Below are 25659 nucleotides of genomic sequence, written 5' to 3'. Positions count from 1 at the left end.
AAAGGCAGGGGGGTGGCTCTCAGCAGGCCCTCTCGCTTCCTAATGCCATGTCCCTCAATCAGGTGCTATGTGCCTTTTAACAAGGAAGCCCCCAACGTGTCCGTTCCCCCCCCCCCCTGCCCATCACCATCTCACGATTAAGTGCTCTCCCTGCCTCCAAACCCACCACAGTGGGGAGCATAAACTCTCCCTCTGCCCGCCATGAGTCAGGTTGTGGGGAGTGGTCTGAGATAACGGGGGTTGGAGTCTGAGATAGCGGAGGGGGGAAGGAGTCTGAGATTGCAGAGGGAGGAGGAGTCTGAGAAAGCAGCGGGAGGAGTCTGAGATAGTGGGGGTGGGGGGAGAGTCAGATTGCAGAGGGGCGGGAAGGAGTCTGAGACAACAGTGGGAGGAGTCTGAGATTGCTAGAGGGTGGAGGTGGTGATCACAGGTGGGATAGGAGGAATTGGATACTGTAGGCGGTGGGGAGGTCGACTGATCGCCTGGTATGTAAAAGGATTCTCATATTAGGCCTGGTGGAAACATTCTCCTCCTGGCCCACATACAATGCTGTAAATGTGCTTAGCTCATGAATCAGGCCCATCTCGCCACCTTTTATCTGCCAGGATTTCCAATTCTCAGGAAATCCATCTCCTTGTGTTTAAAAATAAAAACAAAGTGACTCCTGACAATGCAACCAGTGTCGACATCATCAGAGCACTCCCAGCTTCGTATATGTGCATAACAGACCCTTGCTGTCAGTATGGTGGTGCACATGTGCAGCCTACGTCAGCACCTGGCTTGCCAGGACTCTTTCGTGCATGTGCGCGAAAACGTCATCGCGTACCGCAACACCTGCTTGCCGCTCGCGCCCCGTCTCGCCACTTCTCCTCCCTCGGCTACTCGCTCCCCACTTCACCCCTCTCCCCCCAACCTCTGCTTCCCCGCTTCCTCCCGCAATTGCCACCTTTCTTTCCCACATGGGGTAAGCGGGGGAGAGAGAGAGAGAGTGACAAGATAGGCATGGGAGGGGGGTGCGGTGGAGACTGCGAGCGGGATGGAGCGGGGAGCAGAAGTGGGAGGAAGCGGCAAGCAGAGCAGAGGGGATGAAGCAGCGAGGCCGGGAGCGAGTGACCCACAGGTGGTGGGGGCGTGGTGGGGATGAAGCGGAGAGCGAGCAGCAGAGGGGGGAGAAGTGGCGAGGTGTGGAGCAAGTGGCGAGCAGATGAGTGCGGGCGGCAGCGGCGAAGAAAAGCGCAATGGCAGCAAGGAGCGGAGTACTGATGGGGGTGGGATGGAGGCGGTGATCGCAGTCACTGTGGGCATTTTGGTTTCATTTGTTTTTGTTTTTTTGATAAATTGAGCAGCGCCATCTTTACTACTGGCAGCTGCCAAAAACGTCACAGACAGTGACATTTCAGTGCATGAGGTTGCATTTGCGCATGTGCAAGTACTGCGCCACCTGTGGTTGCATTGTCAGCAATCGCAGCCAAATAAAAATCCTGTTAAAATGGAGACATGCAGCCTTTTTAAAAGATATAGCTGAACAACCGACTCCCCCACCCTGACAATCCTCTGTTAAAACCGGAAGTAGGTGGGTTGGGGTCAGTTCCGAGATTTTTAAAAATTTTACCTCCAACCTGCCCCAGCCAATCCAGTCTCAGGGACTCTAAAGCCTGGCTTGGGTATAAAATTAAAACCAGACCCGACAACAGCCAACCTGAACTCGACCCAAGCCCGAATCCTTTAATTTTTATAAATACCCGACCCGATCGGAACCCGACACGTAGTCAGGTTTGGTCGGGTAGCCAGGCTTTACTGCAGAATGCGGAGTCTGGACGGCACGTTTCCCGCCTTGACGTCCTGAATGTTCATTTGAAGATTACTTCCTGGAGCGAGGCAGCACTGTCCACGTCCAGCCCGAGCTCGAATGCTGGACACGGAAGAGAGACCCGACCCGACCCGAACCCAACACATGTCGTCGGATCTGGTCGGGTTCGGGTTGGGTAGCCACGCTTTAAGGGACTCTGACTCTCATATAGCAGTTCAAACAATTTTTATGTCTATCAACTGAATCAAACTGTTTTTATTTGAATAGTGTGATGAGATTTTTCACATCCATTAGACAGAGAAATTGGGCCTTATTTTGATGGCATCTCTGAAAATGCAACACTTCTCGGTGCTGCACTGGATTGTGAGTTGACGTTCAGGCAAGGAGCTGAAATCTCACAATTTTCTGATTCAGAGACGAGAGCGCTGCTTACATAAATGCAGCAAATTGTTTTAAATAGCTGTCAATTCATTAAGCAGTGCATTATAAATCTAATTACATTTGTTAATAGATGGTAGAAGGACATCCATCTGTTACACAAATATGATAGGTTATGCCTTCAGCACAATAAGATGCTTGTAGTGTCAAATCAATTTTACATGAAATTCTTTTTCTTTTTATTTATTTTTTATTTAGAGATACAGCACTGAAACAGGCCCTTCGGACCACCGACCATCAACCACCCATTTATACTAATCCTACACTAATTCCATATTCCTACCACATCCCCACCTGTCCCTCTATTTCCCTACCACCTACCTATACTAGGGGCAATTTATAATGGCCAATTTACCTATCAACCTGCAAGTCTTTTTGGCATGTGGGAGGAAACCGGAGCACCCGGAGGAAACCCACGCAGACACAGGGAGAACTTTCAAACTCCACACAGGCAGTACCCAGAATTGAACCCGGGTCGCTGGAGCTGTGAGGCTGCGGTGCTAACCACTGCGCCGCCCTAAATTCAATTATCCATTCTTGTTCATGTTACCTTGCTAAACATGTGAGAACTCATTTAATCTAATTCTTGAAAATGACTTTTGTGCTATTTTGTTGCCTCTAAGTACTAAAATCCCTCTGCAGTTTAAATGAGATAAATGTCCTAAAGTACATTGTATTAGTTCATATAAATTTTGATATTTTTCTTAAAATTAAGCTATACTTGGCACTATTCTTCATAAATTTTAGTTAATATTTCTTCTTTGCACAAATTTTAAAGCAGCCTCTGAAATTTGCCCCATTGCTGTTTCCTGGATCTGGGTGGTGGGAAGAAAGAATCCTGTCACCTATTTTTTCACCCATTATGCAATTGATATGAGGCTTTAGCAACCTATAATTTTAATCGTCAGAATGAATGATGGAAAAGTACCATGATGTTATCTTAAGACTATCTAGGATCCAAATAAACAGCACTGCTCCTTCTGAACTCTTTGTTAGTCTGCGTATTGAAGATGTTCTTCCTTCTTGTTCCATAAAGGAGACCCAATAGGAGCGTGTAAAGGCACTTTTAAATTATATTGTTCTATTGTTGTTGGGTTCTCCAAATGCCAGTCTTGCGCAGCCACTTGCAAGCCAAAAATGCAACAGAGAGAACACGTAGTCTAATAACCTGGAAGACTCCCAAAAAATGGGTTTTCTTGGATTTTGTGTTGGCAAAATCCAGAATTTTACACTTGATTTGCAGCTAGCTACATGAGACCTGTTACAGAATGCAACATAAAAGTACCTTCACATCATTTAGCTTTGTCTTTAGCGAATTGCTGTTGGAAGCTCTTGAAAAGTTATATGCGTTTGTGTTTTGACATGGATAGGCCCATGAGTAACTGAGTATATATGTATGAAAGACTCATTTGGTGAGCCAGTTACTACAATAAGTAGATTACTGTTACTTTTACTGTAATTGCCATTGGAAACTAATGGCAATACATTGTGTGTGTTTATTCTGTATTGAAGGCTGCTTTAAAACATACTTTCATGCTCCTTTACAAGGTGATCGAGGAAATAGAGGAAATGATGCAAGAATCTCCTGACCCTGAGGAAGATGACACACCCACACAGTCTGACCGACTTTCCATACTTTCTCAGGAAATTCAGATACTCAAGAGATCTAACACCAGCAACAGTTATGAAGAACGTAAGCACTTTGAATGCATGTAATTAAAGCTGGGTTTTGGGAGTAGTGATATTTGAAGATTGTCAAAACAAAACAAAATTTCCAATGTTATTGTAGTAAAGACAACATAGGTGTATGATACTGTAAAAGTGAATTGTACTTTTTTTGGTGGAGAGAGGATGACTAAAATTGTTTGAAGTAGATATTTAAAAAAACAATATTCTGAAATGCAAGAATTTGGAAGCGTGTGGCCATTCCAGTTTCATTCTGCCAAATTTGGTGTAAGTGGTGATGTGAAACGTGTTGATGAAGCACACACGCTGAGCTGATTGTTTTGTGCCATAGTTGAGTTTAAAGTCCTATACTTTACTCCAATTAATACTGCAATCTGTCTCAGAGTGAGGCACACTTGTCATGCTAATTTCTGGGGCCCAGGCTGTCTTGTGCTTTTAGTCATCAATTAGTCAAATTTTAATTGCCTTTAACTGAATTTTTTTTTAATGCTTTTTAAAATTTTTAACTTGTATGCATTGTCTCCATAAAATTGTCAAGAATAACATTCAAAACATTTAACTTGTATAAATATATTCAGCATTCTTTGCCTCCTGTTACGTTCCCACATCCTTCATCTGGAAGAGTAAGTGATCATATCTTTTTTTAACACCAGTGTGATGGTTTGTATATAATTTTTTGTGCTCTCTTCCACCCCTCCACCAGCCAGCATATGCTATTTGTGGCAAAGCAAATAACCTGCATTTAGAAGATTCACAAGAACAACTGGTGCTGACTTTTCTGCTTTCCTTCAACCCTCTTCCCCTTGGGAGGATTTTCATTTTTGTAGTAATGATGATGGATTTATTCATTCACTATAAACCAATGCCTATAATTGTAAATGGATAAATGGCAGTAAAAAATATTGGTGAAAATCCTGGAGCTCATGTAGTGAAATCAGAATTTGACTAATTTAGTCAGATAAACCAGTGGCCCTATACGCTACATTTAGAACAAAGTACAAATTTCTTTTTAAAAATAGTAAAACTCAACGTAGAGGAATCTCAATGAACTGTGAAATATCCATATTAAAGTATATAGAAAACTGAGGCTATTATTTATTTGAGCTTTCCATTTTTGTGCAATTCATTAAGCTGTAAACTTTCCATGGCTGCAACTTGGCCTGATCGTCATGCCCAGTTTTAAAGATTGCCTTAAGGAAGACTTGGGCAGCATTGCAGGTGTTTCTCATGTCCAGTTTTAATGTCCAGAGCACGTCAGAGGAGAATTAGCATACTGAATTGGATAAAGAAGCTGCACAGACTACACTGGAAGTATTATTTAAGCTAAGGTGCTAGATTGCAGCACTGATTGCTTGCTGTACCACACTTGTAATAGATTTATTCATTGGGATTTAGCAATGTGCATTTAGACTGCCTTAGATAAAGACATTTTTAATCATTTGTGAAGAATGCTCAGATTACTATTTAAGAGTAAGACGAGAAGTAATTATCTTGTTTTTGTCAGGATATAAGCTTTAGATTGCTTTTGTTTGTAGGGGCCATACAGAGTAATTAGGTTCAGTGGAATAAATTGATTTAAAGAAGTAATATATTAATGCATATGTTTATTATTACGTAGTTCAGAGAAGCCATTGGCATCAATCTTTTCATGTGTAGAATGTGAATATTTAGAATAATCTGTTCTGTGAAAGTAGGTCACATTTACTGCTGAGACAAGAGAGCATTATGGGAGAAAATGAGCAGGAGCTATAACCTCAAATTAAAAGACACAGTATTAAAAGTTGTGACATGTTAGGATGGCCAGTGATACAATGCTTTTGAACTGTGGTAGAGAGTTGTAGGATGCAGGTTCATTCCAGAGGGGAAGATAAACTAGCCACCAAATTAACCTTGGCCATGCCTATAAACTTCAGGCCTGAAGTGCCTGGATGTGGACTGGCACAGTCATAGTTGCATTGTAATTTACAGTATAATGACAAGGGAGAAGCTAAGCAAGTAATTGTAATGTAAAATACTGTCTTATCCCCTTGTTATGACCTCAGTTGAGCCCCGTTAACTTTAAAAACGAGAGAAATGAACTCCCCAGACCAATTAAAGGATTACACAACAAGATTTCATGTTTTAAGACTTTTACATGACAACAAAACTAAAAATCAACATTAACTAAATAGTATCTTGTCGGGCGGCGCAGTGGTTAGCACCGCAGCCTCACAGCTCCAGGGACCTGGGTTCGATTCTGGGTACTGCCTGTGCGGAGTTTGCAAGTTCTCCTTGTGACCGCGTGGGTTTTCGCCAGGTGCTCCGGTTTCCTCCCACAGCCAAAGACTTGCAGGTGATAGGTAAATTGGCCGTTGTAAATTGCCCCTAGTTGTAGGTAGGTGGTAGGGAATATGGGATTACTGTAGGGTTAGTATAAATGGGTGGTTGTTGGTCGGCACAGACACGGTGGGCCGAAGGGCCTGTTTCAGTGCTGTATCTCTAAATAATACACAAAATTACAGAGAAATGTATTCTCATTAACTTATTAAAAACCTCATATCACATTTATACATTATACAGTGTTGTCATCGAATCAGTATCTTTGCAATTAGAAGTCCCAAACTCCACCCAGTTGCAATGGGTTGGATCTCCCAGTCCCTAACAAAAAAAAAGTCCTCTTCACTCACTTCTTCTGAGCACATTCAACTTGGACTTCCGTTAATAATGCAATCTCTAGTGACCTTGTTGGTCTTTTCTCCTCCGCAAACCTCAACTTTTGAATCGGGTTCAAGTCTTATCCTTTCGCTGTATCAATGCTGTGTTGTTGTATCTGCACCCATTCAGGCATGTGGTGAATATTCCATCATACTGGATATGGTGTATTTGAATTTTCAGAAGGCTTTTGATAAGGTCCCACATAGGAGGTTAGTAAACAAAATTAGAGCACTTGGGATTGGGGGTAATATACTGCAATGGATTGAGAATTGGTTAATAGACAGAAAGCAGAGAGTAGGAATAAATTGGTCATTCTCAGGATGGCAGGCTATTACTAGTGGTGTACCGCAAGGATCAGTGCTTGGATCATAGCTGTTTACAATCTATATAAATGATGTGGATATGGGGACCAATTGTAATATTTCCAAGTTTACAGATGGCACAAAACTAGGAGGGAATGTAAGTTGTGAGAAGGATGCAAGGAGATTTGGACAGGCTAAGTGCATGCACAAGAACATAATGTGAATAAGTGTGAAGTGATCCACTTTGGTAGAAAACCAGAAAGGCCGAGTATTTCTTAAATGGTGAGAGGTTGGGAAGTGTTGATGTTCAAAGAGACCTGGGTGTCCTTTTTTGTGAGTCACTAAAAGATAGTTTGCAGGTGCAGCAAGCAATTAAGAAGGAAAATGGTATGATGGCCTTCATTGCAAGGAGATTTGAGTACAGGAGTAAAGATGTATTGCTTCAATTGTATAAAGCATTGGTGAGACCACACCTGGAGTATTGCTTATGGTTTTGATCTCCTTATCTAAGGAAGGATATAGTCACCTTAGAGGGAGTGCAAGTGAGGTTCCCTGGGTTGGCGGGATTGTCTGATGAGAGATTGCAGAAACCAGGCCTGTATTCTCTAGAGTTTCGAAAAATGAGAGGTGCTCTCATTGAAACTTACAACATTCTTACAGGGCATGACAGGGTAGATGTGGATAGGGTGTTTTCTCTGGTTGGAGAGTCTAGAGCAAGGGGACACAGTCTCAGAATAAGGGGCAGGCCATTTAAGACTCAGATGAGAAAGAATGTCTTTACTCAGCATGGTGAATCTGTGAAATTCTCTCCCTCAGAGGGTTGTAGAAGCTCAATCATTGAGTATGTTCAAGACAGAAATCGATAGATTTCTGAATACGAATGACATCAAGGGATAGAGAGATAGTGGGGGAAAATGGTGTAGAGGTAGATAGGAACATAGGAACAGGAGTAGGCCATTCAGCCCATCAAGCCTGCTTTGTCATTCAATACGATCATGGCTGAACATCCACTTCAATGCCTTTTTCCCACACTGTAGATGATCCGCGATGATCTGGCTGAATGGCAGAGCAGGCTTGATGGGCCGAATGGTATACTCCTATTTCCTATGATATCCTCACTTGAGGTTTTGATTGTCAGGAGATGAGCCACTTGTCACAGAGTACCCAGCCTCTGTCCTGCTCTTGTAATCACATTGTTGATCCAACTGGTCCAGTTAAGATTCTGGTGAATAGTGACACTTCAAATGTTAATTGTGGGGTAATTGACAATCAAGATATTGAAATTCAGGTGGAAGGTGGCAGAGTTTTCTTCTTGGTCATTACCTGGCACATAAATGACACAAATGTTTCGTGCCACTTGGAAGTCCAAATCTGGGTGATATTCAAGTCCTGTTGTAGGCCAGCATGGGCTGCTTCATTATCAGAGAAGTTGTAAGTGGAACAGAACGCTGTGGAACCATCAATAAAAAGCCATACTCCTGGCAATATGATGACAGGAAAGTCCAATAATAAAGCAGTTGAAGATGGTTGGGCTGAGGGCGCTACCCTGAACATTTCCTGTCCTGGAGCTCGGATGTTGGACCTCCATTCAGCAAAGATATGACTATAGCCACACGTGGGTTCTCTCCTTGATTCCCATTGGCAACAGTTTTGCTTGGGCTCCTTGCTTCTAAACTCTATTAAATGCTGCCATGATGTCAAGGGCAGATAGTTTAGCCTCTCCTCTGGCATTCAGCTAATGTCTTCCCATCTGGGTGAAGGCTGAGATATTGAAGCTGAGTGGATCTGGCGAAACCTGAACTGTCAGTGAATAAATGCCAGTATTAATTACTTGTATACTTCAGCCGCCAGCTGGCGCCACTATTTTTAGCACTGGCCCATCTCTGTTGCCGCCCCCATCGGGACCTAAATATCCTGCCCCATATATTTCCTTCCTATATGAAGCACTTTAAACTTGTCTGCATTAAATTTCATCTGCTATTGTCTTCTTCCATGACTTTACAATTCCTTACCTCTTTCAGTCTCTCTGTCACCCTGCTGGCATCACTGGTGCATAAGAGGAGAGGGTTAGGGTTCCAGATATTATTGGGAATGCAGCTGAGCACAAGAAAGTCAGCAGCTGGTAATTTTTTAATTCTTTCATGGGATGTGAACATTGCTGGCAAGGCCAGCATTTGTTGCCCATCCCTAATGCTCTTAGAAGGTGGTCATTAGCCGTTGCCTTGAACCGCTGCAGTCAATCTGGTATATGTACACCCACAATGCAGTTAGGAAGAGTGTTCCATGTTTTGGACCCCGCGACAGTGAAGGAACGGTGTTATCCTTCCAAGTCAGCATGGTGTGTAGTTTGGAGGGGAACTTGCAGGTGGTGTTTTTCCCATGTGTCTGTTGCCCTTGTCCTTCTAGGTGGAAGAGGTCACAGGTTTGGAAGGTGCTGTTGAAGGAGTCTTGCAAGTTGCAGCAGTGCATCTTGTATATGGTACACGCTGCTGCCACTTTGCGCTGGTGGTGAAGGGAGTGAATGTTTAAGGTGGTGCATGGGGTGCTTTGTCCTGTGTGGTGTTGAGCTTCTTGAGTGTTGGAGCTGCACTCATCCAGGTATTCCATCACACTTCTGACTTGTGCCTTGTAGATGCTGGAAAGGCTCTGGGGAGTCAGGAGGTGAGTTACTCACCACAGAATTCCCAAACTCTCACCTGCTCTTGTAGCCACAGTATTTATATGGCTCGTCCAGTTAAGTTTCCGATCAATGGTAACCCCAGGATGTTGATGATGGGGGATTCAGCAATGGTAATGCCGTTGAATGTCATGGGGAGATGTTAAGATTCTCTCTTGTTGGAGATGGTCTTTGCCTGACACTTCTTTGTAACGAATGGAGCACGATTCTCAGATCTTGGGTCTAGTGGCGATGAGGATCAACATTCTCAGAAACAGAGCCCCAGGCATGAGGAGGACAGAGGAGAGGGACGAGGGACAGGAGGGCAACATACCACCAAAGACTGAGTTACCTGGATGTGTTGGAGAACCAATGCTGCAGGAGACTGTGCCTATCCAGGCAGATGGTCAGAGATTTGTGCTCTCATGTCCAAAGACCTCACACCTCGTAGCACTGCTTGTCATGCCCTGCCAGTAGCTATCAAAGTTACTGTGACATTGAACTTATTTGCCTCTGACTGCTTCCAAGGATCAACTGCGGACCTTGGTGGCATATTGCAAAAAGCTGCACAGCACTTCAACTCGCAGGTCACCGATTCCCTGTTTGTGAAAGCTGGACAGTACATCCAATTTTGGACAGATGGGGCCTCGCAGGCAGAGAGGGCAGTGAGTTTTGCTTATATCACTGTATTCTTACAGGTGCAGGCCACCAATGTGGCCATCAAGCCGCCAAGTGACCGGCCATTGAGATCCTTGAACAGGAAGGGCTTCCACTCCCTCACTGTCTTGCTGGTCTGCGACCACAACAAGAGCTTCCTACATGTGTAAGCTCGCTTTCCTGGCAGCAGCCTTGACTCCTTTATCCTCTGGCATTCCAGGGTGCCGCAGCTCTTCATTCCACTTCCCAAACTATGTGGATGAACTCTAGGGGACAAGGATTATCTCTTGAAGAGACTCACCCTTTTACATGACTCTGAGACGCAGCCATAGAGTGGCTACAACCGAAGCCATTTGCTTACAAGGACACCATCGAACAGGCCAATCTGAAGAATGCAGTTCCAGTGCCTGGGCCGGTCAGTGACATCCTGAAGTACACTCCTACAAGGATTTTGTGCATTGTAGTATTCTGCTATGCTATCCATAACATGGCCCTCCAGAGGTGAGCGGGCCTTGAAGAGGGTGATGCATTGGATCGATACAGGTCATCGGAGAAGGAGGAGGAAGAAGAGCAGCAAGGTGCAGAACAGAGAGGTGCCCCGGCTGCACAGGGAGGTGGCTGGACCCGGCGCAGGACTCCAGGGTGTTCATCAGGATGCTGGCAATATTGGGTTTCATCTGATCCAGGCAAGATTCAGCTGCGCCCTTCTAACCTAGGGGGACGGCATCTCTCAAACTCACTTTCACCTGCCTGTGAGAACATTTCCATTGACAGCGCAGCCTCAAAGGGGTCCACTCTTACCGCAGTGCATGATGGAGATAAATCCAGAGGTTTCAATGTCCCCCTTCAAAGAACTTTGCTTCCCTTCACCACTTCTTCCCTTTTTTCAAGTTTTGCCATTAAAGAATGAAAGCCCATACATTTGGAGTCATATGTCTATATTTACATCTTGTTCCAGAAGTCAACGTACACAGTTACAGGTGATGCAAACCCCACTGACCCACTCCGTGCTCTGCCTGACGTGTGGCCTCAGCTCTTGACCACATCAATGCTGTGCTATCCTTGTGGCCACGGATAAGGTGGAGGCAGCCTGCTCGCTTGTCTCTGCTTGTGGCTGAGATGCACGTGGAGGTCATCCTCATCCTAGAGGTGTCCGTGCGGCAAATCCAGAGGCTGTTGCACCAGCAGCATTGCAGGGGCAGCCTCCGTGCTGGGTCTGCTGCATAGATAGTTGCTCAGTTAAAGGGGCCAAGGAGGCTGATGAGTTTGATGGCGCTCCTTGGCACCCTCCTCCTTCTCGGTGACTGCCTCAGCCCTAAGCTGGCACTCCAGATGGCTGGAGTGGGGAGCACCAGTTGGGGTGCAACTGGCATCCACCCCAAACATCTCGCTGTGCTATCAGTGCCACTGACCAGTCCATGCTACAGAGTATGGCATGCATTCTGTGATCGTCAGTGCCCAGTTCCTGCAAGCATTCAAGAGTGTTACGTATGACTCACCATGAGGTTGGCTACACTTTCAGCGGAGGAGCTCATGCAGTCCAAAGCCCTGAGTCATGGTGTCATGCATAAGTTGAATGGACTCCTCCATTGTCAGCCCATTACCTCGCACTGCCTCAGGGAACTCTGACGTGTGGGAACACATCTGCTGCTTTCTTGTGACTCCTGAGGCCTGCATCTGTGCCCAGCTGAGCATGACTGTATGTCCTCCATCCTCAGAGGAGGACTATCCACTGCTGCCTCTGTATCTGCCTCTCGCACTTCCTGCTCACTCATGATATGCTCCTAACTTTATCTAATTGCGCACAAGGATCCACTGATATGTGTCTCTACGCTGGGGGAGGCTGCACCTGTAAGATGTGATGGACCTTGCTCGGCTGTCTCTGTATCCTGCAATTGCCCTGGTGCCGTTACAGGACTCTGTTGCTCCCCCTCCATGTCGGAACTTGCGGAAGACACAGGAAGGAGATCATGAGAATTAGTCTTTGAGAACAGAAGTCTCTGCAGTGCTGAGACTTCCCAATGCAGCTGAGTCTTTGCATGCTGTTAGACAGGGAGGAGTGCACTCACCCACTTCACCTACAGATTACAATTTCTTTTTACCCTCTCCACCAGGAAAGCCCACTGTCCTTCCCCGACTTGCGATCTCCATGGCCCTCCTTCAGGGCAGTCACGATGTGGAGATGGGGCACTCCTCCTCCTGTCAGAGCTCTTTCTTGGACATTGTGAGCCCTTTTCTCCTGCAAGGACAAAAGAGAGAGAGAGAGAGATAAGGCACTGTTTGCCTCTGTGACCAATGCTAGTGGCACATTGACATAAGAAGCAGCATGTATCAGTACTGGCAAGTCCTCAACAGCTCTAGGGTTCTGAGCCTTGCTGAGGGGCCAGTAAGTACCCGGGGCGCACATTCCTCCCATGTTCAGGAGCAGCATGCACCTTCAGGCTCCTCAGCTGGTGTGTCTGCTGGAGGTTGAATACCCAAAGCCTGTCCTGAGGGTTTGGCATTGCACTCATCTTGCCAGAGGGAATAAGGTAATTGAACCTTTTCCGGCACTGGACCCAGTTCATCCAGACCACACTTCAGCTGCTCATGGTCTCAGCAACTTGCAGCCATGCCAGCTTTGTTTGGGAGGGTGGCCTTCTCCTTCCACCCTCCAGAAAGAGGACCTCCCTTCTCTCCCTCACTGCCTCCAGGAGGATCTCGTGGTTGGCATCGGAGAAGTGAGGGTCAGCCTTGCCCCGGGTGCCAGCCCTGTACCCCTCTTCCTTGATCCCTGATGCTTCCATTTTCTCCAGTAAACAACATCCACAGTAATAGCTTCTGTGGTGTGTTTAAATGGGGCCTGCCCTTCTTCAGTCCCACCTCCATTCCTGCTCCTGTGGCTGCTTATTGGCTGCCCAACCCACCTTCTAGCCAATTAGCGGCCTACCTCCACGAAAATTGCTGGATGTGACTGCTTCTCCACCCCCACTGGGCGGGGTCATTACTGGGAAACCGTGTTGACGTCAGTTTTCCGACCCTGGAAGGAAAATTTTGCCCATGCACCATGAATGGTGTTGAAGTAGCTAAGAGTGTAAATTGTATACTAATTGGTGTTTATTGCTTTCAGGAGGTGGGCATTAATCTGTGCTCATATATGTGTGTATAGGAGCAGGCTGAAACTGTGGTTGTTGGATTGGAGGTGCATGATTTGTAATGCGTGTCTCCATAAAGAAAAGCTTGTTAGTATATAAAGACTTGGCTCTATCCTTCACTGCCTGACTACTGCCTATCTGCATTGCAATAAGGAGTAAAGCTGAAAGAGATCAGAGTCTTAATAGACTCAGCGCGAAAAAGTCCAACCAAAGGAGAACTGTAATCAAAAAAGCAAAATTAATGGTCAAATATGTTGCCAAAACAGTAGAATATAAGTCAGAGAAGGTGGTGATCAAATCTTATCATACTCTGTTCAGACTGCATCTTGCATACTGTGTCTAGTTCTGATCACCAAAACTAATGAAAACATTTAGATCTGCAAGACATGACAGGGAAGAGCTATGAAGCTGATCCCAGATGTTGGGACATCTGATTTATGAGGAGAGAGTAGAGACATTTGGTGTGTTCTTATAGAACAGGGTTGTCCAACGTATGGCCCGCAGGCCAAAATCCAGCCCCTTGAAGGTTTCCATCTGGCCCGCTGATCTGCCTGTGGCTCAGCTCTGATGACGGCTCCCAAGTACGTCAGGCGGAGGGTGTAGGCGGGACCTGTGACAGGGGCACCCCTATCTGTATATAAAAGCAAAATACTGCAGATGCTGGAAATCTGAAACAAAAACAAGAAATGCTGGAATCACTCAGCAGGTCTGGCAGCATCTGTGGAAAGAGAAGCAGAGTTAACCCGAAGAAGGGTCACTGACCCGAAACGTTAACTCTGCACCCCTATCTGTGATTGGTCACTCCCTGTGACTGACAGGGGCTGTCCAGGCAGCGTTAACGCTGATCGGGGGAATGCGGCGCAGGCGCCCTGGGATTGGCCACCCCTGCTGCTTTCGCGCGATTCAGTAAATGTCCTGTATCCTGCACACTGGACGGGTTCCCGCCTCTATTCGCCCCAGCTTAAATAATACAGGCACGGTAACTATCCGGTTATGGGAATGGCTGTTGCGAGGAACACAGAGCGGCGAACACGGAGCAGGGAAAGTGGGAGATGGGGGGTGAGGAAAGAGGGACAGAGATGGGGGAGAGAGAGACAGACAGAGAGAGAGAGTCATAGTCATTTACTTACGGCACAGAAGGAGGCCATTCTGCCCAGTGAGTCCGCAGAGCTATGCAGTCAGTCCTACTTTCTGGTTCTATCCCTGTAGCCCTGCAAGTCTATTTTTGTCAGATGGCCATCCAACTTCCTCTTGACATCATTGATCGTCTCCACTTCCACCAGCCTGTGGGCGGCGAGTTTCAGGTCATTGTTTTTTAAAAAAGCGCTTCCTCATATTTCTTCTGCATCTTTTGCCTAAAACTTTTAATCTGTACTCCCTAATTCTAGAGATGGGAGAGGGAGAGAGGGGGAAAGAGAGACAGAAACATTCACAAAGAGTGCAGGGGGGAGGGAGATCAAGGTCTCTCCTGACAGATGGAAATCTATCCATAATACTCTGCATCAAGTGTGCGTGCAGAAATTGACTACTTATGCAAACAAAAACAATGTCAGGTATGTCACTAGATCAGTTTTCAATATAATAATGAGAAAGTAAGTCAATAAATTAGTCTTCTCATTTAAAGCTTCTTCACAAAAATGCATATTTGTTATTGTTTTTATTAGTAAGATAAATTTTTAATGCCTTTATCTTTTGAAATTTGCTCACCGGCCACAGGCCGAACAAAAATCGTAATTTGGCCCTCTGCCCGATAAGATTGGACAACCCTGTTATAGAAGTATAAGAAGATAGCCAAGGGAGTAGAAAAGGTAAATCTGGAATATTACTTTTATTCTAATCCCAGAATTGAATATAAAGGGAATAGGTTCAAACTAATAACAGGTAAGTTTAGGACTGATATCAAAAAATTCTTCTTCACACAAACAGTGATCAATGTTTTGAATGGACTTACGGCTAGAGTACTGAAAACAGGAATCCTGGAATAATTTAAGAAACAGTTGGCTGCTGCAATGAGGGGATTTTTGTGTCTTTCTGGATGGATAGTTTAAGATGGGCTCAATGGCCTCCCTTATTTGTAATCATGTGAAAAGATGAGTTAAAAGTAGTCTTTGCACTGAAGTGGAGGAGACTATCTCTTTGATTGCCACAGGCTACATATTAGGAGTTCTGACCCCATTAACATTGAAGAGCGCTGTGCAGCACAGAACTGCTTTAATATTTGGAATGCTACATTAGTGTCAGTACAGTCAAGTAGAAAAGGTGAATTTCCGAGGATTTCTTCCACTCATCTGCTGTAACTTTGGTGGAAGAACCACAGAGGCCTTGGAAAGACGGCAGATGAGCAGGAGAATCCCTGAGGAATTCATTCCCTCCGCCTGCCCGCGCCCCCCCCCCCCCCCCCCCCACCCCCACCCCAAACTTAAGTCACAGTAAGGAAAGTCATTTTTGCCTTAGGGAAAATTTAGACCCAATTTATTGCATACTGCTACCTGAAGTGTCTGATCACTGCAAAGTTTATTCAGTGGCTCTCTGTTTCCAAAAACTTATTTTCATTAAGAAATTTTTTGTGCATATTTTGGAAATTAAGGACGTCTTTCTGTACGAAAGAAAGTGATGCAAGTCTCAGCTCTGTTTAGGTCAGTGATTCAAATATAGAGATTGGGAATCCCTCATAGTTATAACCAGAATTGCATTCAAAACAGACATTTAATTTGGTGATTCTTTAGTTCAGACAGTGGGGATCCCACATTTTGGACTGCTTAAACATCTCCCTGAAGTCAGTGCAGAATTGCTGACCTGCCAAAAGTTGGTCCTGTTATTTTGGTGCCAAGATAAGGGAGCTGGTTTTCGGATAGTGGTATATGGTTGCTGGTCTCCCACAATCTGAACTAAATAAGCACCAAAAAAAATTGTCTTAAGATTTTGATGCAAGGAGAATGTGAGACGTGAGGATTAATTGATTTATTTAGATGTTAAGGCATTCTAAACATATTTATTGAGACACATTTGCAAGATAGATGAGCCAAGTTATCAAAAGCATGTTGGCACCTGCAGTCTCACTATGTATTGAAATACTTCCAATCATTTTAATTCATCTAAAATTTATTTTGAGATATATTTGTAATTTGAGTTGCCTCCCTTAAATTGTATCGAAGATAACTTACAATATATTTACTGATATCCTGTAGAAATACTATTCTTGAATTGTCTTTTAGAAATTTCAAACCATCTTTACAAGTCACTTGCAAAATCTTAGAATTAAATGTTTTGCATTTGTTCTTAGAGTGTGATACACAACTGTCGAATCCATTTATATGTTAACTGTCTCGTCGCCTGCCTTCTGGGAGTGTTTTAGAAACCAGCAAAGGGCCACCAAAAAGTTTAAAAATAGGAAAAAATAGAATGAGAGTAAACTAGCCAGTAAAACAGATTTTAAGAGCTTTTATAGGTATATCAAAAAGGAAGAGAGTATCTAAAGTAAACATTGGTCCTTTAGAAGCAAAGACAGGAGAAATTATCATAGGGAATGAGAAAATAGCAGAAGCATTGAACAAATATCTTGTGTCTGTCTTCACAGTAGAAGACACATGTTTCATAACAGAAATAGACAGTAAACTAAGGGCTAAAAAGAGCGAGGAAATTAAGGAAATTAATATCAGCAGAGAAAAAGTATTGGAGAAACTTAAGGGACGAAAATCTGACATCCCTGGGACCTGATGGCCTACGCCCTAGGGTTCTAAAAGAGATAGCTGCAGAGATAGTAGATGCACTAGCAATGATTTTCCAAAATTCCTTCGATTTGGTCCCATCAGATTGGAAGTTGGCAAATGTTACACCGCTTTTCACAAAAGGAGGGAGCGAGAAAACCATGAACGACAGGCCAGTTAGCCTAACATCAGTCGTTGGGAAAATGCTGGAATCTATTATTAAGGAAGTCTTAACAATGCACTTAGAAAAGTACGGTATGATTAGAACAAGTCAACATGGTTTTACTAAAGAGAAGTCCTGTTTGACAAGTTTATTAGAGTTTTTTGAGGATGTAACTCGTAGGGGAGATAAAGGAGAACCAGTAGATGTAGTAGACCTGGATTTCCAAAAGGCATTCGATAAGGTGCCACCAGAAAAGATTAATAGGCAAGATAAGGGCTTATGGAGTTTGGTGTAATATATTAGCATGGATAGAGGATTGGCTGACGGACAGGAAGCAAAGAGTGGGCATCAAGGCAGCATTTTCAAGTTGGCAGGCAGTAAATAGTGGAGTGCCGCAAGGATCAGTGCTGGGGCCTCAGCTATTTATAATCTATATTAATGACGTAGATGAAAAGACAGAGAGTAATGTATCAAAGTTTGCTGATGCAAAGGTAAGTGGAAAGGTAAGCTGTGGGGAGGACACAGAGAGGCTGCAAAGAGACAGACAGGTTGAGTGGACAACAAGATGGCAGATGGAGTATAATATAGGTAAGTGTGAAGTTACTCACTTTGGTCGTAAGAAATAGAGAAGCAGAATTTTTTTTAAAAGGTGTGAAACTTGTAAGTGTTGATGTTCAAAGAGACTTGGGTGTGCTCGTACCAGACACTGCAATCACTATCCCTGGATATATCATGTCCCACCGCCAGGACAGATCCAGCAGAGGTGGCGGGACAGTGATCTACAGTAGGGAGGGAGTTGCCCTGGGAGTCCTCAACATCGACTCCGGACCCCATGAAGCCTCATGGCATCAGGTCAAACATGGGCAAGGTAACCTCCTACCATCCTCCCTCAGCTGATGAGGCAGTACTCCTCCATGTTGAACACCAATTGGAGGAAGCACTGAGGGTGGCAAGGGCACAAAATGTACTCTGGGTGGGGGACTTCAATGTCCATCACCAAGAGTGGCTTGGTAGCACCACTACTGACCGAACTGGCCGAGTACTAAAGGACATAGCTGCTAGACTGGGTCTGCGGCAGGTGGTGGGGGAACCAACACGAGGGAAAAACATACTTGACCTCACCAATCTGCCTGCCACAGATGCTTCTGTCCATGACTGTGTTGGTAGGAGTGACCACCACACAGTCCTTGTGGAGACGAAGTCCCGCCTTCACATTGAGGATACCGTCCATCGTGTTGTGTGGCACTCTTCTTTCTTTTCTTTTGGGCCTCCTTATCTCGAGAGACAATGGATACGCGCCTGGAGGTGGTCAGTGGTTTGTGAAGCAGCGCCTGGAGTGGCTATAAAGGCTAATTCTGGAGTGACAGGCTCTTCCACAGGTGCTGCAGAGAAATTTGTTTGTCGGGGCTGTTGCACAGTTGGCTCTCCCCTTGCGCCTCTGTCTTTTTTCCTGCCAACTACTAAGTCTCTTCGACTCGCCACAATTTAGCCCTGTCTTTATGGCTGCCCGCCAGCTCTGGCGAATGCTGGCAACTGACTCCCACGACTTGTGATCAATGTCACACGATTTCATGTCGCGTTTGCAGACGTCTTTATAGCGGAGACATGGACGGCCGGTGGGTCTGATACCAGTGGCGAGCTCGCTGTACAATGTGTCTTTGGGGATCCTGCCATCTTCCATGCGGCTCACATGGCCAAGCCATCTCAAGCGCCGCTGACTCAGTAGTGTGTATAAGCTGGGGGTGTTGGCCGCTTCAAGGACTTCTGTGTTGGAGATATAGTCCTGCCACCTGATGCCAAGTATTCTCCGAAGGCAGCGAAGATGGAATGAATTGAGACGTCACTCTTGGCTGGCATACGTTGTCCAGGCCTCGCTGCCGTAGAGCAAGGTACTGAGGACACAGGCCTGATACACTCGGACTTTTGTGTTCCGTGTCAGTGCGCCATTTTCCCACACTCTCTTGGCCAGTCTGGACATAGCAGTGGAAGCCTTACCCATGCGCTTGTTGATTTCTGCATCTAGAGACAGGTTACTGGTGATTGTTGAGCCTAGGTAGGTGAACTCTTGAACCACTTCCAGAGCGTGCTCGCCAATATTGATGGATGGAGCATTTCTGACGTCCTGCCCCATGATGTTCGTTTTCTTGAGGCTGATGGTTAGGCCAAATTCATTGCAGGCAGCCGCAAACCTGTCGATGAGACTCTGCAGGCACTCTTCGGTGTGAGATGTTAAAGCAGCATCGTCAGCAAAGAGGAGTTCTCTGATGAGGACTTTCCGTACTTTGGACTTCGCTCTTAGACGGGCAAGGTTGAACAACCTGCCCCCTGATCTTGTGTGGAGGAAAATTCCTTCTTCAGAGGATTTGAACGCATGTGAAAGCAGCAGGGAGAAGAAAATCCCAAAAAGTGTGGGTGCGAGAACACAGCCCTGTTTCACACCACTCAGGATAGGAAAGGGCTCTGATGAGGAGCCACCATGTTGAATTGTGCCTTTCATATTGTCATGGAATGAGGTGATGATACTTAGTAGCTTTGGTGGACATCCGATCTTTTCTAGTAGTCTGAAGAGACCACGTCTGCTGACGAGGTCAAAGGCTTTGGTGAGATCAATGAAAGCAATGTAGAGGGGCATCTGTTGTTCACGGCATTTCTCCTGTATCTGACGAAGGGAGAACAGCATGTCAATGGTCGATCTCTCTGCACGAAAGCCACACTGTGCCTCAGGGTAGACGTGCTCGGCCAGCTTCTGGAGCCTGTTCAGAGCGACTCGAGCAAAGACTTTCCCCACTATGCTGAGCAGGGAGATTCCACGGTAATTGTTGCAGTCACCGCGGTCACCTTTGTTTTTATAGAGGGTGATGATATTGGCATCGCGCATGTCCTGGGGTACTGCTCCCTCGTCCCAGCACAGGCATAGCAGTTCATGTAGTGCTGAGAGTATAGCAGGCTTGGCACTCTTGATTATTTCAGGGGTAATGCTGTCCTTCCCAGGGGCTTTTCCGCTGGAGTGACCACCACACAGTCCTTGTGGAGACGAAGTCCCGCCTTCACATTGAGGATACCGTCCATCGTGTTGTGTGGCACTATCGCCGTGCTAAATGGGATAGATTTCGAACAGATCTAGCAATGTGAAACTGGGCATCCATGAGGCGCTGTGGGCCATCAGCAGCAGCAGCAGAATTGTACTCGACCACAATCTGTAATCTCAGGGCCCGGCATATCCCCTACTCTACCGTTACCATCAAGCCAGGAGACCAACCCTGGTTCAATGAAGAGTGCAGGAGGGCATGCCAGGAGCAGCACCAGGCATACCTCAAAATGAGGTGTCAACCTGGTGAAGCTACAACCCAGGACGACTTGCATGCCAAACTGCATAAGCAGCATGCAATAGACAGAGCTAAGCGATCCCCTAACCAACGGATCATATCTAAGCTCTGCAGTCCTGCCACATCCAGTCGTGAATGATGGTGGACAATTAAACAACTAACTGGAGGAGGTGGCTCCACAAATATCCCCATCCTCAATGATGGGGGAGCCCAGCACATCAGTGCGAAAGATAAGGCAGAAGCATTTGCAACAATTTTCAGCCATAAGCGCCAAGTTGATGATCCATCTCAGCCCCCTCCTGAAGTCCCCAGCATTACAGAGGCCAATCTTCAGCCGATTCGATTCACTCCGCGTGATATCAAGAAACGACTGAAGGCACTGGATACTGCAAAGGCTATGAGTCCTGACAATATTCCGGCAATAGTACTGAAGACCCATGCTCCAGAACTTGCTGTACCCCTAGTCAAGCTGTTCCAGTATAGCTACAACACTGGCATCTACCCAGCAATGTGGAAAATTGCCCTGGTATGTCCTGTAGACAAAAAGCAGGACAAGTCCAACCCGACCAATTACCGCCCCATCAGTTTACTCTCAATCATCAGTAAAGTGATGGAATGATGGAAGGTGTCATCAACAGTGCCATCGAGTAACACTTGCTTAGCAATAACCTGCTCAGTGATGCTCAGTTTGGGTTCCGCCAGGGCCACTCAGCTCCTGACCTCATTACAGCCTTGGTTCAAACATGGACAAAAGAGCTGAACTCAAGAGGTGAGGTGAGAGACAGCACTTGACATCAAGGCAGCATTTGACCGAGTATGGCATCAAGGAGCCCTAGCAAAACTGGAGTCAATGGGAATCGGGGAAAACTCTCTGCTGGTTGGAGTCATACCTAGCGCAAAGGAAGATGGCTGTGGTTGTTGGAGGTCAATCATCTGAGCTCAAGGACATCACTGCAGGAGTTCCTCAGGGTAGTGTCCTAGGCCCAACCATCTTCAGCTGCTTCATCAATGACCTTCCTTCAATCAAAAGGTCGGAAGTGGGGATGTTTGCTGTTGATTCCACAATGTTCAGCACCATTCGCAACGACTCAAATACCTGAAGCAGTCTGTGTAGAAATGCAGCAAGACCTGGACAATATCCAGGCTTGGGCCGTTAAGCGGCAAGTAACATTTGCGCCACACAAGTGCCAGGCAATGACCATCTCCAACAAGAGAGAATCTAACCATCTCCCCTTGACATTCAATGTCAAGACCATCGATGAATCCCCCACTATCAACATCCTAGGGGCTACCATTGACCAGAAACTGAACTGGAGTAGTCATATAAATACCGTGGCTACAAGAGCAGGTCAGAGGCTAGGAATCCTGTGGCGAGTAACTCACCTCCTGACTCCCCAAAGCCTGACCATCATCTACAAGGCACAAGTCAGGAGTGTGATGGAATACTCTCCACTTGCCTGGATGGGTGCAGCTCCAACAACACTGAAGAAGCTCGACACCGTCCAGAACAAAGCAGCCCGCTTGATTGGCACACCATGCACAAACATTCACTCCCTCCACCACCGACGCACAGTGGCAGCAGTGTGTACCATCTACAAGATGCACTGCAGCAACGCACCAAGGCTCCTTAGACAGCACCTTCCAAACCCACGACCTCTACCACCTCGAAGGACAAGAGCAACTGATGCATGGGACCATCACCACCTGCAAGTTCCCGTCCAAGTCACACACCATCCTGACTTTGAACTATATCGCTGTTCCTTCACTGTCACTAGGTCAAAATCCTGGAACTCCCTTCCTAGCAGGACTCTGGGTGTACCTACCTCGCGTGGACTGCAGCAGTTCAAGAAGGCAGCTCACCACCACCTTCTCAAGGGTAATTAGGGATGGGCAATAAATGCTGGATAGCCAGTGACGCCCACATCCTATGAATGAATAAAAATAAAGTACAAGGAATGCAGAAAGTTAGCATGTAGGTAGAGCAAGGAATTAGCAAGGCAAATGGCATGTTGACTTTTATTGCAAGGAGATTGGAGTACAGGAATAAAGAAGTCTTGCTACAATTGTACAGGGTTTTGGTGAGACCACATTTGGAATACTATGTGCAGTTTTGGTCTCTACATTTAAGAAAGGACATACTTACATTGGAGATGGTACAGTGAAGGTTCACTAAATTGGTCCCTGTGATAAGGGGGTTGTACTTTGACGAGAGGCTGAGTAAATGGGCCAGTATTCTCTGGAGTTTAGAAGAACGAGAGGCAATTGAAACATTCAAGATTCTGAAGGGACTGGATAGAGTAGACACTAAGAGATTGTTTCTGCTAGACAAGGAATCTAAAACACAGGGGCACAGTCTCAGAATAAGGGCCGATCATTTAGGACTGAGATAAGGAGAAAGGGTTGTGAATTTTTGCAATTCACTACTCCAGAGGGTTATGGATGCTCCATTGTTGAATACATTTAAGGCTGGGACAGACAGATTTTTGGAGTCTCAGGGAATCGAGAGATATGATGAGCAGGTGGGAAAGTGGAGGTGAAGCCTAAGATCAGCCATGATCATATTGAATAACGGAGCAGGCTCGACGGGCCATTTGGACTACTCCTCCTATTTCTTGTGTTCTTGTGTTGTGTGCTTGTTTGAGCAGCGAATGCAGTGTACTAAATTGAAAAAAGTACTAATAGATCACTGTTTCCCTTGGAAGGAGTGTTTGGAGCCTTGGATGGTGAGAAGGGAGGAGGGCAGATTTTTTTTTTATTTATTTAGAGATACAGCACTGAAACAGGCCCTTCAACCCACCGAGTCTGTGCCAACCATCAACCACCCATTTATACTAATCCTACACTAATCCCATATTCCTACCCTATCCCCACCTGTCCCTATATTTCCCTACCACCTACCTATACAGGGGGCAATTTATGATGGCCAATTTACCTATCAACCTGCAAGTCTTTGGTGGTGGGAGGAAACCGGAGCACCCGGCAAAAACCCACGCAGACACAGGGAGAACTTGCAAACTCCGCACAGGCAGTACCCAGAATTGAACCCGGGTCGCTGGAGCTGTGAGGCTGCGGTGCTAACCACTGCGCCACTGTGCCGCCCATCTCCTGCGCTTGCATGGAAAGTAAGGGGATGATGGGAGGACTGAGGAATGGACCAGGGTGTCGTGGAGGGAATGGTCCCTTCAGAATGCTGAAAGGGAGGGGAGGATGTGTTTAGTGATGGCATCACGCTGGAGGTGGCGGAAATGGCAGAGGATGATCTGTTGAATACGTAGGCTGGTGGGGTGAAAGGTGAGGACAAGGGCTACCCAATCGTGGTTCTGGGAGAGAGGGGTCGGCCTCTGCTAGGTAGAGGTTGGTACGCCAGACAACAACCCTTGTCAGCAGGTTTGATAATGTTAGGGTTGGACCTGAGGGAACGAAGGGCTGCAAGTTCAGAGAGAGAGAGATTAGGTTAGAACCTATTACATTTCTAACTTCTCAGTTCTGATGAAAGGTCACAGTCCTGAAACATTGGGCTGAACTTTACCAGCCCTCCGACGTCGGGGGTCGTGGCGGGGAAGCCTGGAAAATTCTTCTGGGGAAGGCCTGCCACAACCCCTGACGCCGGGAAGGCCCGCCGCACTTTACCGGCAGCGAGGCCTTGGTGCGGCCCCCTCCATCCCGCTGCTTGGTGGTGGAGCCTTCATCTGAATATGTGAATCATATTAAAAGTAGTGAATAAACACCCGGTAGCGACGGCCATCCCATGCTGAAATTCCAGCTGCTGGCCGGAACTCCCACGCCGTCAAATCTCCGTTCAGAGAACCCATGGGGGGAGAAGTGACATTTTAAGGGTTAGGGTGGGGGGTGGTGGTTGTTGAGCGTGGGAGAGCGAGGAAAACACTTTCTATTGGCTGAGGGGATGGCGGGAAGGGGTTGAAGGTCAAAAGTAACGAGGTTCAGGGAGGGAAAGTTCGGGTTGGGAATAAAGTTTATTTTGGTGGGATAAGCCCAAAAACACACATTTGATGGCGTGGGGGGGGGGGGGGGGGGCGGGGGTGTGGATGCGGGGGGTGAGAGGGGATTCCAGCTTTTATTTAGTTTTTCACACACAATGAAAAATAACGTCTCTTTAAAAATTCAAATGCTACTGAAGGGCTTGAAGCCTTTTAAAAATGGCGCCTATGCGGGGGTGCCGGGTGCCCCCTCTATGTCATCGGGTGCCGCCATTCCACGCCCTCCATAATTAAATGAGCCCCTGCGTGAAATATTGCAGGGGCTCAGCGGCGCACAAGTCGCACGTGCACTGCGCCTCCTTTCAAGAATAGCGGCGAACTTATAAAATTCATCCCATTAACTGTTTCCCTCTCCACAGATGCTACCTAACCTGCTGAGTGTTTACAGCATTTTCTGGTTTTATTTGTGATTTCAGTGTTGTGTGAAATGCATTCAGACTATTTAAGTTCTATAAGCAGCTCACTCAATGCTACTTTCTGATAGCACTTTGTCAGGAGGAAACCAAATACAGTTGTTGCATTACGATAGATCTGTCAGAGCTCTAGCCTCATGCTAAAATGCTGATGCTTGTGTGAGTCCGTTTGCTGTAAATATTGTAATTTTCCCTGCTGTATACCAAAGAGAGCCACCATGCCAGATGGTAACAGCAAGGCTTATTGTGTGTGTCATGTCATGTTAATTTTTTTTTTTTAAAACACTCTTCTCCAAGCATATTGGAGCCAATTTTCTTTCCTTTGAGCACAGGGTCTGTAGAAAACGATTAGTGCTGCAGTTCAATTTATATTATGTTTAAATGGAATTTTAGCAGAGCAGCCATTTATTTTTGCCACTGCTACATTAGGTATACTTGTTTCTTTATTTGTTGGTTGAGATATTTATTAGCCTTGAGACTTGTTAGTCTATTTTAAGTAGCTTTAAACATACTTTTTTAATTGAGTTGGGTTGCTCATGCATTTAGATTGCTGTAATGCATTCCTAATCATTTATTGTTGTACACATAAGAATTTTCTATATTTATTTGGGTCACAGAAGCTAGTAATAGGCACTTACTTATACCCCATCTGTTCGGTAGAGTTGCTGAGGCAAC

General features: G+C 45.9%; 1 protein-coding gene across 1 annotated transcript in view; it reads left to right on the top strand.

Moving 5' to 3' along the window:
• fez2b (fasciculation and elongation protein zeta 2b) overlaps positions 1–25659 on the top strand; it is a 192593-nt gene that overhangs the window by 139913 nt on the left and 27021 nt on the right. Inside the window, exon 4 of the mRNA XM_068045358.1 lies at positions 3797–3941. Within this exon, the coding sequence (XP_067901459.1) occupies positions 3797–3941 (145 nt within the window). The remainder of the gene's footprint in view (positions 1–3796; positions 3942–25659) is intronic.

The sequence above is a fragment of the Heterodontus francisci genome, chromosome 13 (genome assembly GCF_036365525.1).
Source record: "Heterodontus francisci isolate sHetFra1 chromosome 13, sHetFra1.hap1, whole genome shotgun sequence".
Taxonomy (NCBI): Eukaryota; Metazoa; Chordata; class Chondrichthyes; order Heterodontiformes; family Heterodontidae; genus Heterodontus; species Heterodontus francisci.
This window is presented reverse-complemented; position numbering and strand designations above follow the sequence as displayed.